Source organism: Cetorhinus maximus, chromosome 12, assembly GCF_964194155.1.
Source record: "Cetorhinus maximus chromosome 12, sCetMax3.hap1.1, whole genome shotgun sequence".
Taxonomy (NCBI): domain Eukaryota; kingdom Metazoa; phylum Chordata; class Chondrichthyes; order Lamniformes; family Cetorhinidae; genus Cetorhinus; species Cetorhinus maximus.
In genome coordinates this window covers 62,930,179-62,945,013 of record NC_135890.1, presented here as the reverse complement: position 1 = coordinate 62,945,013, position 14,835 = coordinate 62,930,179, and the positions used below count along the sequence as shown (strand labels likewise).

Sequence of the window (14,835 nt, the reverse complement as noted above, 5' to 3'; positions counted from 1 at the left end):
GTAATGTGAGCCCCTTAATGGCACAGCTGACATTGCAATTGGAAATCAGAAAATGGCAGCCTTGTTCAATAGCTATTCTGTATGGATCTCTAGCGCAAACGATGAGGATAAAGTACCCGAGATACAAGGAAAAGTGAAAATCAATCAAGGGCAGGAGCTAACTGGATTAAATACAAAAACAGTAATAGTAACAGCAAAAATAATATTAAAGATAGACAATTCTTCCGGATCAGATAGATACAGGGTATTAAAAGCAGTCAGTAAGAAAATTGTTGCTGCTTTAAATCATCTTTTCAAACATGCTTGATTCAGAATTTTTTAACTTTATTCTTCCATGGGTTGTGGAGAAAGGGGTGATCTAATTGACATGACATTTTAGATTATCACAGAGGCTGATAGGGTGGATAGAGAGAAACTATTTCCTCTACGAGGGAGGCCAGAACTTAAAATTAGAGCTAGGCTATTCAGGCTGCTGTCAAATAGCACTTCTTCACACAAAAGGTAGTAGAAATCTGGAAATCTGTCCTAAAAAGCTGTTAAGATTGGAGGTCAATAGAAAATGTCAAAACTGAAATTGTTAGATTTTTCTTAGTTAACGATCTTAAGAGATATGGAATCACTACAAATGAATTGAGTCAAGATACAGGTCAGTTGGAGCCTGTGGTAAAATACCCCACAGGTGAGGATACATGCTCTATGTCTGTGTTATATATTAACGATTTGGACGTGAACATGGGGGGCACGATTGGGAAATTTGCAGATGACACAAAGATTGGCAGAGTAGTGGATAGTGTAGAGGATAGCCATAATCTCCAAAACGATATAGATGGGTTGGTGGAGTGGGCGGTAAAGTGGCAGATGGATTTTAACATAGAGAAATATGAGGTCATACATTTGGGGAGGTCAAACAGTTACAGGGATTACACAATAAATGGGAATATACTAAGAGGGGTAGATGAAGTGAGAGATCTTGGCGTCCAAATACACAGGCCCCTGAAGGCAGCAGTTCAAGTAGACAAGGTTGTAAAGAAGGCATATGGAACGCTGTCCTTCATTGGCAGAGGTATAGAATATAAAGGTAAGGATATAATGTTGGAATTGTATAAAACACTGGTGAGGCCACAACTGGAGTATTGTGTGCAGTTCTGGTCACCACATTACAGGAAGGACGTAATAGCTCTGGAGAGAGTGCAGAGGAGGTTTACAAGAATGTTGCCAGGGTTAGAAAAGTGTAGCTACGAGGAGAGATTGAATAGGTTGGGGTTATTTTCCTCAGAACAAAGAAAGCTAAGAGGTGACTTGATTGAGGTGTACAAAATTATGAGGGGAATAGGTAGAGTGAACAGGATAAAATTGTTTCCCTTGGTGGAGAATTCTAGAACCAGGGGACATAGATTTAAGATAAGTGGCAGAAGGTGTAGGGGGGACATGAGGAAGAATATTTTTACGCAGAGGGTAGTGGGTGTCTGGAATTTGCTGCCCAAGTTGGTGGCCGAGGCAGAAACTTTAAACTCTTTTTAAGAAGTACCTGGATCTGCACCTAAAGTGCTGTAAGCAGCAGGGCTATGGGCTGGGTGCAGGAAGGTGGGATTAGAAAGTCCTTGGGCTGGCATGGACAAGATGGGCTGAATGGCCACCTCCTGTGATGTAACCTTTCTATGGTTCTGTAGGTTTAATGTTCACACATTTCTAATTGAAGCAAAACATTATTTTGTAGAGAGGTGCAGTCATATTACTTATTTGTAAGCTCATGGATGATGAAAATGGAATCCATCGTGTCCAAGGTGCAGAATGTGGACAAGTTTGCTGAGGATCTATCCAACAGATGCAGCATTTTTATACAGGTAATAGTTTAAAATCTGATTTCTTTACTGCTCAAGATAAAGGCAGATAATGAATTTTGCTGGTTTAGAAAATATTTAGGATTTTCAAACTTTTGTGCATTCTCATAAGTGTTCAGGACCTAGATTTTGTACAAGGATAGAAAGTTGATGGTAGGTCTCTTAAATCATACCTCACCAAGGCTCCTTTGACAGCACCTTCCAAACCCATGACCACTCCCATCTAGAAGGACAAGGGCAGCAGATAGATGGGAACACCACCACCTGCAAGTTCCCCTCTAAGCCACTCACCATCCTGACGTGGAAATATATTGCTGTTCCTTCGCTGTCGTTGGGTCAAAATCCTGGAACAACTCTGCCTCTTCGCTCTCTCGCTCTCGCTCTCTCTCTCTCCACTCCCAATAGGTGGTTCAAGAAGGCATCTCACCTCCACTTTCTCAAGGGCAATTAGGGATGGGGCAATAAATGTTGGCCTAGCCAGTGATGTCCACATCCCATGAACAAATTTTTAAAAAATGGCTCAGAGTTTGCTGAAATGATAATTGTGTATTAATGACGCATACCATTTTTAATGTGCAAATTGTCCAGCAACTTATGACAGGGAAGGGATACCCCATAAGTTTCCAGTAGCCGCAAGTTGCTGGGCGATTTATGCTGTTCCACCACTTTTTTTCTTGCATGGGGTATGGAAGTTGCTGGCTAGGTCAGCATTTGTTGCCCATTCCTAATTGAAAATATGGTAATGAGTTGCCATCTTGAACCACTGCAGTCCATGTGGTGTCAATACACTCTCTGCTGTTAGGAAGGCAATTTCAGGATTTTGACCCAGTGACACTGAAGGAATGGTGATATAGTTCCAAGTCAGGATGGTGAGTGGCTTGGAGGGGAACTTGCAGGTGGTAGTGTTCCCATGCATCTGCTGACCTTGTCGTTCTGGGTAGTAGAGGTTGCGGGGTTGGAAAGTGGTGTTGAAGGAACCTTGGTGAGTTGCTGCAGTGCATTTTATGTATAGTACACACTCTTGCCCTTGTGCGTCAGTGATGGAAAGAGTGAATGTTTAGCTTGGTGGATGGGTGCCGATCAAATGGGCTGCTTTGCCCTGGATGGTGTTGAGCTTGAGTGTTGTGGGAGCTGCACTCATCCAGGCAAGTGGAGAGTATTCCATCACACTCCTGACTTGTGTCTTGTAGATGGTGGACAGATTTTTGGGAGTCGGGAGATGAGGTACTCGTCTCGGAATTCCCAGTCTTTGATCTACTCTTGTAGCCATAGTATTTTTATGGCTGGTGCAGTTCAGCTTTTGGGCAATGAAACCTGAGGAACTTGACAGTGAGGGATTCAGCAATGGTAATACTGTTGAATGTCAAGGGGAGATGGTAAGATTCTCTCTTGTTGGAGATGGTCATTGCCTGACACTTGTCAGCACCGTAGTAATGGCTGCTTGCCCTCAGCTGCCCCGGAAGTTTCATGAAGTTGCTACATTTGCACGTCATTGTCCCTCAAACTCAACAAAGGAAATTGTGAATTAACAGCACAAATATCTTTTTAACAGTGTAATTGTTAATTGCTAATCAACTTATCTGGCCCTGGAAGTGAATATTAAAAGTGCGGAGTCACATTCCTTCAGGAGGCGAATTATTGGAGATTTTAAAAATGTCAAATTTTACATTTTTAATTTTACATCTGTCATTTCCTCTTTTAATCTTTCTTTCCCTGTCTATTTCTGTTCCTGTGCCTGATTTGACATTGAATTCACCCACACTCAGATCTTTCTCTGTTTATTCTTCAATCCTTAAATCTCAAAGGTTAAGGAAATGTCCAGTTGGTCCTGTTATTTACCAAGATTTCAGATGTCTCCTTGTTGTTATTAGTTTGTACTTCTATCAATTTGTAGAGCAAAACATTTTCAGCTAAAGATTGCAGGAAAATGTCGAACTAACTGGGTACACTGAGCTGCTCCACTCCAGATTTTGGATCCATTATGCGTATGGATTTGAATTGACATGGTTGGTAATCAAATATAAATGAATGCACTGTGGTATGTTTTGTAGAAGACAAACTCTAATTAAACTTTTTTTTAAATCTTTAGGGTATTCTTTATGCAAACAGCCTCAATAACATTGTCCGAACCACAATGAATCTGTACATGTCAATGCAAAAACCCATGACCAAGACATCCGTGAAAGCTTTATGCAGACTTGTGGAACTTTTAAAGGTAAGCTGTTGGAAATATGGATCACTTAATAATCCAGTTCATTTATCCATTAGTGTCATGAAAATTGAGTTCAGATTTGATTTTTTTCTGTCATATTAACGAAAATTGATTTTTAATTTTCTGTATGACGACTGCAGAGCTGATTTTCCAGAGATGACCATTTCTACTGCATGTTATGGATATTTTCCTCCAGATTCTTTTGATATTAGAGCAGACAGTTCATTAATTTTCCACTTGCTGTTTTAATTTCCACAAATAAAAAACCTTTATCTACATACTTCACATCTTATAATGGAGCAGCTGATACTGAGGGACAATGGTTAAGAAAAGCAACTTGCATTTATAAAACACCTGTTTAGTGTGACAAAAATGAACCATTCAGCCTTGTTTCATCTAACCATCTGTCTCTTGGATTCATAGGATTGCATAGGATGTATGGCACAGAAACATGCCATTTGGCCCAGCCAGTCCATGCTGGTGTTAATGCTCCACATGAGCTGCCTCCCACCTTTTCTCACTAAATCTACAGTTGTAAGCATCTATTCCCTTCTGCCCCATGTGTTGGCCTAGTTTCCCTTTAAATGCATCTATATCATTCACTTCAACCACTACCTGTGGCAGCGAGTTCCACATTCTTAGCATCTTTTAGGTGGAGACGTTTCTTCTGAATTCCCTATTGGATTTTTTGGTGACTGTGATTGACTCTTATATGCCCTCTGAAATAGCCTAGTAAGCCACTCAGGTCAAGGGCAATTATGCTCCTTGGAGAGTGAAATGGCTGCACGGCAGGCAGTATTTGCTGCTGACTCAGATGGTGGGAAAGGAAATTCCGCTATCTGAAATAGCCTGGCTATAGCCGTTTTTAGGTATTGGCACCTAGGGCAAACCTCCTGCTCTTCTTCATATAATGGCATGAGGTTTTCACATCCACCTGAGAGGGCAGATAGGGCCTCGCTTTAATGTCTCATCCAAAAGACGGCACATGCAACCATGCAGCACTCCCTCAGCACTGCACAGGAGTGTCAACCCAGATTTGTGTTCAAGTGTCTGGTGTGTAACTCAAACTCATAACTATCTGACTTAGAGGAATGAGTGCAACTGCTGAGCCAAGGCCAACCTCAAAAGGGCTAGAATAGGCCACTTGGCTAACTTGAAACTAACAATCGCATTTGAAAGATGCCTGGGTGTGCACCTGAAGTGCCATTATCTGCAGTTCTATGGACTAAATGCTGGAAATTGGGGTTAGGGTGGACGGCCAGCACACACACAATGGGCCAAGTGGCCTCTTTCTGTGTGGTAAACATCCTATGATTCCTATGAAATGCTGGCCTTACCAGCAATGCCCATATCCCATCATAGAATAAAAAAAATTGCTGAAAGAGACATACTAGCGAAGTTTTACATTTTGCACTCATCAGGACAACTACACAAGATAAACCAACAGTAAAGGGAAAAAGAATTTATGCTGCATGAGAAGAGAGTGCTGATTGGTTGGCAAGTGGACTCTGATTGGTAGAAGCATTGCCATGGAGAATGCAGCAAAGAACAGTTAACTGCCAAATTTTTGTTTCAAATTCAAGCCAGGAAGGTCACTTTGGCCAAGGCATGGCCATAAGGAATGAACCAAGGAATGTCTGTCCTCCAAGCTTTTGTTTAGTTGAAAAGGCGTAAAGCATGGACAGGCTTCTCCTGTTTGCAAAGGACAGGGCCCTGTATGTGAGTATATGTGGCTTCTAACATGCATAAGTGAGCCACACTGTGAGACTGATAATCATAAATTGGTTGTCAGTGTAATTCTTAGGATAATCAGAATTTTTTAGCAGTGTTGTCCAATTGTGGAATTGCATCTAACGTTGGGCACTATGTTTTGAATTTTGAAAGCATCGGCCGGGTCAGTACAATTTGTATTTTGCCTGTCACGAACAGCCGAAAGGATGTGCTGTTTGATACGATCCGCCAGTCATTGGGACGTATGGCTTATGTACCTGGCATCACACCAGCATTGAAATTCATATACCACATTACTCATTTATGTGGTAGGCAGAATGTCTTTTTGGCTTGACGGCAACACCCTGTTAGTGGAGAATGACACTCATGTTGCCATTGCATAGTAACAGCAGGCAACGGCGAGTGGGCAATGGCACCTGTTGCTCAAATATTTGAGGCACCTTACCCTTCCAGGTTAACCTGAGGTTGACTTGGCACTTTTACTCAAAGGGTTGGGGAATTTGCAACTTGCTTCTGAGCAAGTTTTCCACATACACCTTTGTAAAGACCATATAGGATTTGTATATCAATAGCAGTGCTGTGTCCATGTGCTCGTTCGGCACTGCTAGCCTATTTGTCAACGTACCATCAGGAAGCCGCAGACATTTTCCCTGTGTCACTATGTCATGGTGATCTAGACAGTGTTCCAGCCCAACTCCAGAGATTTGAGCTCATAATGTGGATGACATTTCTATACGGTGCTGAGGGAGCGGAGCACTGTAAGACATGCCATCTTTCGGTCAAGATGTTAAACCAAGGCCCTACCTGCCAATCTTGTGGAGGTAAGAGATTTCATGGCACTTTTTAAAGAACAGTATCACTTTTTATTTATTCGTTCACAGGATGTAGCTGTTGCTGCCTAGGCCAGCTTTTATTGCCCATCCCTAATTAGACGATGGTGGCCCTTGAGAAGATGGTGGTGAGCTGCCTTCTTAAATGGCTGAAGTCATGTGGTGTACGTACATCCACAGTGCTGTTAGGAAGGGAGTTCCAGGATTTTGATCCAGTGACAATGAAGGAATGGTGATGTACAGTATTTCCGGCAGTCTATCAACCAGAATTCTCTATTAACCGGGTTTCTGGGGTCGGGTCTGTCAGATCCTTTGTTTTTTATTGGAGGTGTTAAACTCACCAGTAGTAGTAACTGGTGGCCTGCCCTCAGTCAGTCCTCAGCCTTCCACTGCTCTGCAGCACCATCTCCCCTTGTCGCCACTCACTCAATTCCCATGCTCCTGCAAACCTCGTGAGATGTCAATATCCACATGGTCATCCTGGAGCTTTCTCATTTGATGAAAACATGGAATTCGCCTTGCATCTCAGTTAACCGGTACCCCCCAGTCTGGGAGCATGCCGCATAACAGAGATTTTCTTGTTGTTCCAAGTCAGGATAGTATGTGGCATGGAGGGGAACTTCCAGGTGGTGGTGTTCCCACGCATCTGCTGCCCTAGTCCTTCTAGGTGGTAGAAGTTGTGAGTTTGGAATGTGCTCTTAAAGGAGCCTTGGTGAGTTGCAGCAGTGCATCTTGTAGATGGTACACACTGCAGCTACTTCATGTTAGGTTTAAGGTGGTGGATGGTGTTGTGGTATTGTATGCATGCCAATGCAGACAATGAAATCCACCTTTAAGAAGCTGCATAGCAGCATCACTGTGACATCACTGAGAGAGGCTGGAGTATAAAAGTACGGCCTTCATGTTGGATGCTCACTATTGTCTGTGTGCTTAATTGCAGATGCTTGCTACTGCCCGTCACCCTGTATCAGCAAGACTCTATGTACATCTTTTGAGCCAGGCTGACTACTTGACTATATGCCTATATAGCTGTTAGGACCCAGGCCAGATCAAGGCATGTGCAGAGCTGTTATAGTTGTTTCTAATAATAAATTTAAGATACTTGTGTTTGAGTAGAACCCCTGTCATTCTCAATATCTTAATTAGCATAGAGACTGATCCCTTGTGGTCTACATCGAGATCCTCGACGAAGATGGTGGCAGCAGACTGCAATGTACCACATCAGATGGGGCGCCAGTCAAGTGGTTTGCTTTGCCCTAGATGGTATTGAGCTGAGTGTTGTTGGAGCTGCACTCATCCAGACAAGTGGAGAGTATTCCATCACGCTTCTGCCTTGTAGATGGTGGACAGGCTTTGGGGAGTCAGGAGGTGAATTACTCATCACACGATTCCTAGCCTCTGACCTGTTCTTGTAGCCACAGTATTAATACGGCTTGTCCAGTTCAGTTTCTGGTCAATGGTAGCCCCCAGGATGTTGATAGTGAGGGATTCAACGATGGTAATGCCATTGAAAGTCAAGTTAAACACTCTCATGTTGGAGATGGACATTGCCTGGCACTTGTGTGGCACGAATGTTACTTGCCACTTGTCTGCCCCAGGCTGAATCTTGTGCAGGTCTTACTGCATATGGACATGGACTGCTTCAGTACCTGAGGAGTCGCAAATGGTGCTGAACATTGTGCAATCATCAGCGAACATCCCCACTTCTGACATGATGGAAGGAAGATCATTGATGAAGCAGCTGAAGATGGTTGGGCCTAGAACTGCACCCTGAGGAACTCTTGCAGTGATGTCCTGGGACTGAGATGATTGACCTCCAACAACCACAACCATCTTCCTTTGTGCTAGATATGATTCCAATTAGTGGAGAGGTTTGCCCTTGATTTCCATTGATTTCAGCTTTGCTACGGCTTCTTGATACCACACTTGGTCAAATGCTGCCTTGATGTCAAGGGCAGTCACTCTCACCTCACCTTTGGAGTTCAGCTCTTCTGCCCATGTTTATACCAAGGCTGTAATGAAGTCAGGAGCTGAGTGGCTCTGATGGAACCCAAATTGAGCGTCAGTGAGCAGGTTTGCTATGTAAGTGTCACTTGACAGCACTGATGCTAATCCCTTCCATCACTTTACTGATGATCAAGAGTAGACTGATGGGGTGATAATTGGCTGGGTTGGATTTATCCTGCCTTTTGTGGACAGGACATACCTGTGCCATTTCGCACATTGGGTAGATGCCATTGTTGTGGCTGTACTGGAACAGCTTGACTATGGGTAGGGCTAGTTCTGGAGCACAAGTCTTAAGTACTATTGCCGGAATGTTGACAGGGCCCAAAGCCTTTGCAGAATCCAGTGTCTTCAGCTGTTTCTTGATATCACGTGGAATGACTCAAACTGGATGAAGACTGGCATCTGTGATGCTGGGGGCCTCAGGAGGAGGCCAAGATGGATCATCCACTTGGCACTTCTGACTGAAGATTGTTGCAAATGCTTCAGCCTTGTATTTTGCACTGATGTGCTGGGTTTTGGGGATATTTGTGCATCTGCCTGCTCTAGTTAGTTGTTTAATTGTCCAACACCGTTCACCTCCAGCTGTAGGTTCTGTTAGCACTGCCTATCACATGCTGCTTATGCAGTTTGGCTGCAAGTAGCCTTGTGTTGTAGCTACACCAGGTTGATACTTCATTTTTAGGCATGTCTGGTGCTGCTCCTAGCATGCCCTCCACTCTTCATTGAATCAGGGTTAGCCCTGAGGCTTGATGGTAATTGTAGGGTGGGGGAATATGCTGGATCATGAGGTTGCAGATTGTGGTTGATTACAATTCTGCTGTTGCTGGTGGCCCAGAGCGCCTCATGCATTCCCAGTCTTGAGTTGCTGGATCTGTTCGAAATCTCTTCCATTTAACACGGTGATAGTGCCACACAGCAAGATGGAGGGTATCCTCAATATGAAGACAAGACTTCATCTCCAATGTATGGTGGTCACTCATACCAATGCTATCAAGGGCAGATGCATCTCCGGCAGGTAGATTGGTGAGGATGTGGTCAAGTAGTTTTTTCCCTCTTGATTCCCTCACCATCTGCCAAAGACCCAGACTAGCAGCTATGTCCTTTAGGACTCAGCGAGCTCAGTCAGAAGCAGTTCTACCGAGCCACTCTTGATAATGGACATTGAAGCCCTCCCATTCAGAGCATATTCTGTGTGTTTGCCACCCTCACTGCTTCTTCCAGTTGGTATTCAACATGGAGTACTGATTCATCGGTTGGGAGGGGTGGATGGGTGCGGTGTTAGTAGGTAATCAGCAGGAGGTTTCCTTGCCCATGTTAGATGATTTGTTGAAGACTCCCAGAGCAACTCCCTCCTGACTGTAAATCACTGTGTTGCCTTTGAAAACAGCACGAGAGGAGAGGCAGTAGCGAGAGTAAAAATAGCGTAAGAGGAGAGGCAGCTGAGAGATTGAAAATGGCGCGAATGGAGAGGCAGTCAGGAGGTTGAAAACAGCGCGAGAGGAGAAGCAGTCGGGAGTTTGAAAACGGTGCGAGTGGGGAGGCAGTCGGGAGATTGAAATCGGCGCAAGTGGTGGAGTAAATTGGGAGATTGAAATCGGCACGAGTGGGGGAGTAAATTGGGAGATTGAAAACAGCGTGAGTGGAAAGGCAGTCAGGAGATTGAAATCGGCGCGAGTGGAGAGTAAGTTGGGAGATTGAAAACAGCGCGAGTGGGGAAGCAGTCGGGAGATTGAAATCGGCGCAAGTGGGGAGGCAGTCGGGAGTCTGAAAATGGCGCGAGTGGAGAGTAAGTTGGGAGTCTTAAAACAGCACAAGAAAAGAAATAATGACATTACAGCAAAGAAGCAATTTGGTTGGTGAAGAAGCTAGCTGTTTGGTGAGTATCTAGGTACTGGTTAAGGTTTATGCTGTTTATAAGATTTAAAATATTATAGACACTACTTTTGTAAGTTGATAGGTTGCTTGGCTGGTAAGTGCTTAGTGTTATGGATAGTGTGTTAATAGCTAGCATAGGACACAGGAGTTAAGGTAGATCTATAAATAAAATAGAATTAAAACTTTAAAATTCAAATAAAATAATTAAAATGAACATTGAAAACGCATACCTGTGTAGTTAAGAAACGTATAACTTTTAGTTGTCAACGGTACTACCATTTAATATGCACAGTAAATTGTAGCATACATAGGAATTACTCTAATTAAGAAATTAAATTAACTAAATAACATAAATAACAATGGCAGGACAGGTGTTATGTTGCCACTGTGGAATGTGGGACATTTTGAATGCCAAGGCAATCCTTGACAAACACGTCTGCAGAAAGTGTATGCAGATAGAGGAATTCTGGATCAGGATTATTGATCTGGAAGCCAAACTGCGGACACTGCGCAACATAAGGGAGGGTGAGAAATACCTGGAAACCTTGTTCCAGAATATGGTCGCACCTCTTAGAATAGGGTTATTTGTCTTGGTCAGCAGGAGGATGTGACCGTGAGTGAGGCAGACAGAGGGACTGAGCAGACAGTAGTGGAGGACCCTCAGACTTTGCAATTGTCAAACAGGCTTGAAGTATTCACAACCTGTGTGGACGAAAGCAAGTTCTACAAGGTGGACGAGAAGGCTGGTCATGGCTCCATGGTACAGGAAGCTGTTTAAGTGAGGGGGAACAAACAGGAATGTAGTGGTAGTAGGGGACTACCTCATTGTAGTGAGGGGAATTGACACTTCCCTGCAGCAAAGACCGAGACTTCAGAAGGCTGTGTTGCCTGCCCAGTGTCAGGATTTGGGACATCTGCTTAGGGCTGAAGAGGAACTTACACTGGGAGGGGACGATCCAGTCATTGTGGTCCATGTAGGCACCAACGACATAGGTAGGACAAGGAAAGAGTTCTACATAGTTAGTATGAGGAGCTAAGTACCAAATTAAGATGCCAAACCTCAAAGGTGCAAATTGGCATAGGGCAAATAAGATTAAAGAGATGAATGTGTCGCTCAAAGACTAGTGTGGTAGAAGTGGATTCTGGTTTGTGGTGCACTGGCACCAGTACTGGGGAAAGCGGGTGCTGTACCATTGGGACGGTCTACACCTGAACCATGCTGGGATGAGTGTTCTTGCGAATGGCATAACTAGGGAAGTAGAAAGGTTTTTAAGCTAAGTTGTGAGGGCAAGGGATCGAATGTGGGTAGATGTGGTGTTTCAAAGAGTAGAGGCAAGGTAAGAGCGGAAGGTATTAATTTGGGAAATGATGAACAGACCCATGACAGGAATGGACGGAGAGTAAAAGTCTAAGAGTAAACCAATAAATAAGACTAGAGGTTACAGAAATAACAAAAGATGAAACTTAAGCCTCTTAATCTGAATGCACGAAGCATTCGAAACAAAACAGATGAATTATTAGTGCAAATAGAGATAAATAAATATGATCTAATAGCCGTTGCAGAGACATGGCTACAGGATGGGATCGATTGGGACCTGAACACTGAAGTGTATCAGACCTTTAGGATGGAAATGAAGTTAGGAAAAGGTGGAGGTAAATAATTAAAGATGACATTAACACAATAAAGATGGATGGCCTAAGTGCAGGAAACCAGGATATAGAAGCAGTTTAGGTAGAGATGAGGAATGATAAAGGCAAGAAGTTGCTTGTGGGGAGTAGTGTACAGCCCCCTAACAGTAATCACACAAGAGGATGGGATATCAAAGAAGAAATAGTGGGAGCTTGTCAGAAAGGTACAGTAATTATCATAGGGGATTTTAATCTACATATAGACTGGAACAGCCAGATGGACAGAAATAGCATAGATGAAGAATTCATAGAATGTTTTCAGGATAATTTATTAGATCAGCATGTTTTAGAGCCAACCAGGGAGTAGGCTATACTAGGATAAAAGCAAAAAACTGCGGATGCTGGAAATCCAAAACAAAAACAAAAATACCTGGAAAAACTCAGCAGGTCTGGCAGCATCTGCGGAGAGGAGCACAGTTAACGTTTCGAGTCCGAATGACCCTTCAACAGAACTAGGTAAAAATAGAGGAGAGGTGAAATATAAGCTGGTTTAAGGGGGTGGGGGTGGGACAAGTAGAGCTGGATAGAGGGCCAGTGATAGGTGGAGGTAACCAAAAGATGTCACAGACAAAAGGACAAAGAGGTGTTGAAGGTGGTGATATTATCTAAGGAATGTGCTAATTAAGGGATGTATTTTCATCCATTGTTTTATCTCTACCTTTTAGCTTTTTTTGATTCCTTCACCCCACCCCACCCCCACTAGGGCTATCTGTACCTTGCTTGTCCTGCTTTCTACCCTTAATTAGCACATTTCTTAGATAATATCACCACCTTTAACACCTCTTTGTCCTTTTGTCTGTGACATCTTTTGGTTATCTCCACCTATCACTGGCCCTCTATCCAGCTCTACTTGTCCCACCCCCCCTTAAACCAGCTTATATTTCACCTCTCTTCTATTTTTACTTAGTTCTGTTGAAGGGTCATGCGGACTCGAAACATTAACTGTGCTCCTCTCTGCAGATGCTGCCAGACCTGCTGAGTTTTTCCAGGTATTTTTGTTTTTGTAGTAGGCTATACTAGTTCTGGTATTGTGCAATATGTAGGATTAATTAATGACCTCATAGTGAAGGCACCCCTAGGTAGCAGTGATCATAATGTGATTGAATTTTACATTCAGTTTGAGGGAGAGAAGACTGGATCTGACACTAGTATTTTAAACTTAAATAAGAGCAATTATGAGGGCATGAAAGCAGAGCTAGGGACAGTGAACTGGCAACTTAGGTTAAGGGATAGGTCAATAGAGATGCAGTGACAGACATATAAGGAGATATTCCAGAATACACAGAATAGATACATTCCAATGTGAGAGAAAAATTCCAAGGGGAGGATCCGCCATCCATGGTTAACTTAAAAAGCTGAAGATAGCAAACTTAAAAAAAACATATAATTGTGCAAAGGTGGGTGGCAGGTCAAAAGATTGAACAGAATATAAAAACAGCAAAGAATGACAAAGATTAATAAGGAGGGAAAAATTGGAGTATGAGAGAAATATAATTAGAAATATAAAGACATAGTAAGAGATTCTATAGATATTTAAAAAAGAAAAAAGTTAAAGTGAGCATTGGTTGTATAGAAAGTGAGTCTGGGGAAGTAATAATGGAAAATAAGGAAATGTCAGGTGAATAGGTATTTTGCTTTGGTCTTCACTGTAGAGGATATAAGTAATATCCCAGAAATAGCTGTAAATTGGAAGGGAGAGAGGAACTCAAAATTACAATCACCTGGTAAGTGGTACTTAGCAAATTGTTGGAACTGTGGGTTGACAAGTCCCTGGGTCCTGATGGACTTCATCCTTGGGTCTTAAAAGAAGTGGCTAGTGAGATAGTTAATGCCTTGGTTTTAATTTGCCAAAATTCACTAGATTCCATCAGAAAGGTTCCATTAGATTGGAAAATAGCTAATGTAACTCCTTTATTTAAAAAGGTAGGGAGACAGAAAGCTGGAAATTATAGACCAGTTAGCTTAACATCTGTCTTAGGGAAGATGTTAGAAGCTATTATTAAGGACATTATAACAGGGCACTTAGATAAATTCAGGGTAACCAGATAGAGTCAACATGGCTTTGTGAAAGGAAAATCATGTTTAAACAATTTATTGGAGTATGTTGAAGAAGTGCAAGGACAGAGCAAGAGTTTCAGCGAGAGCCGGGGATATAAAAAAAATAACCGACGCAAGGACAGACAGACAGTTAATTAACATTCTATTGTGTTTATTTAAATTCCAATTTTGGTGCAGTAAATAAATAATTCGAAGCTTGGCAGGGCTGCTCATACCCATTGAGTACACATCCTGTACCATGTGGGGACTCCAGGAAGCTACCCATGCCCTGGGCAACTGCGTGTGCAGAAAGTGCCACCAAATAGAAAAACTTGAGCGCCGTATCTTGGAACTGAAGGAGCAGCTGGTGTCACTGAGGAGTATTTGCGAGGATGGGATCTACGTGGATAGCACGTTGCAGAAGGTGGTCACCCTGCAACTTATGAAAGAGCAGGCAGAGGGGGATTGGGTGGTCGCCAGACAGACAAGAAAGGCAAGGCAAGTGGTGCAGTCAGACCACTGAGAACATCCCACTTTCTAACAGGTACTCAGTTCTGAGTACCAATGAGGTGGAGGGTTCCTCTGGAAAGAGCAATGAGAATCATGACCAGAG

The 14,835-nt window shown here is 43.0% G+C and overlaps 1 protein-coding gene across 3 annotated transcripts in view; it reads left to right on the top strand.

Annotated features, from left to right (window-relative positions):
• Window positions 1-14,835, top strand: part of washc4 (WASH complex subunit 4) — a 139,530-nt gene that overhangs the window by 65,227 nt on the left and 59,468 nt on the right. For all 3 annotated transcript variants that reach the window (XM_078553746.1, XM_078553745.1, XM_078553747.1), the window contains exons 14-15: window positions 1,718-1,844; window positions 3,931-4,056. In XM_078553746.1, coding sequence (XP_078409872.1) covers window positions 1,718-1,844; window positions 3,931-4,056 — 253 coding nt within the window. The remainder of the gene's footprint in view (window positions 1-1,717; window positions 1,845-3,930; window positions 4,057-14,835) is intronic.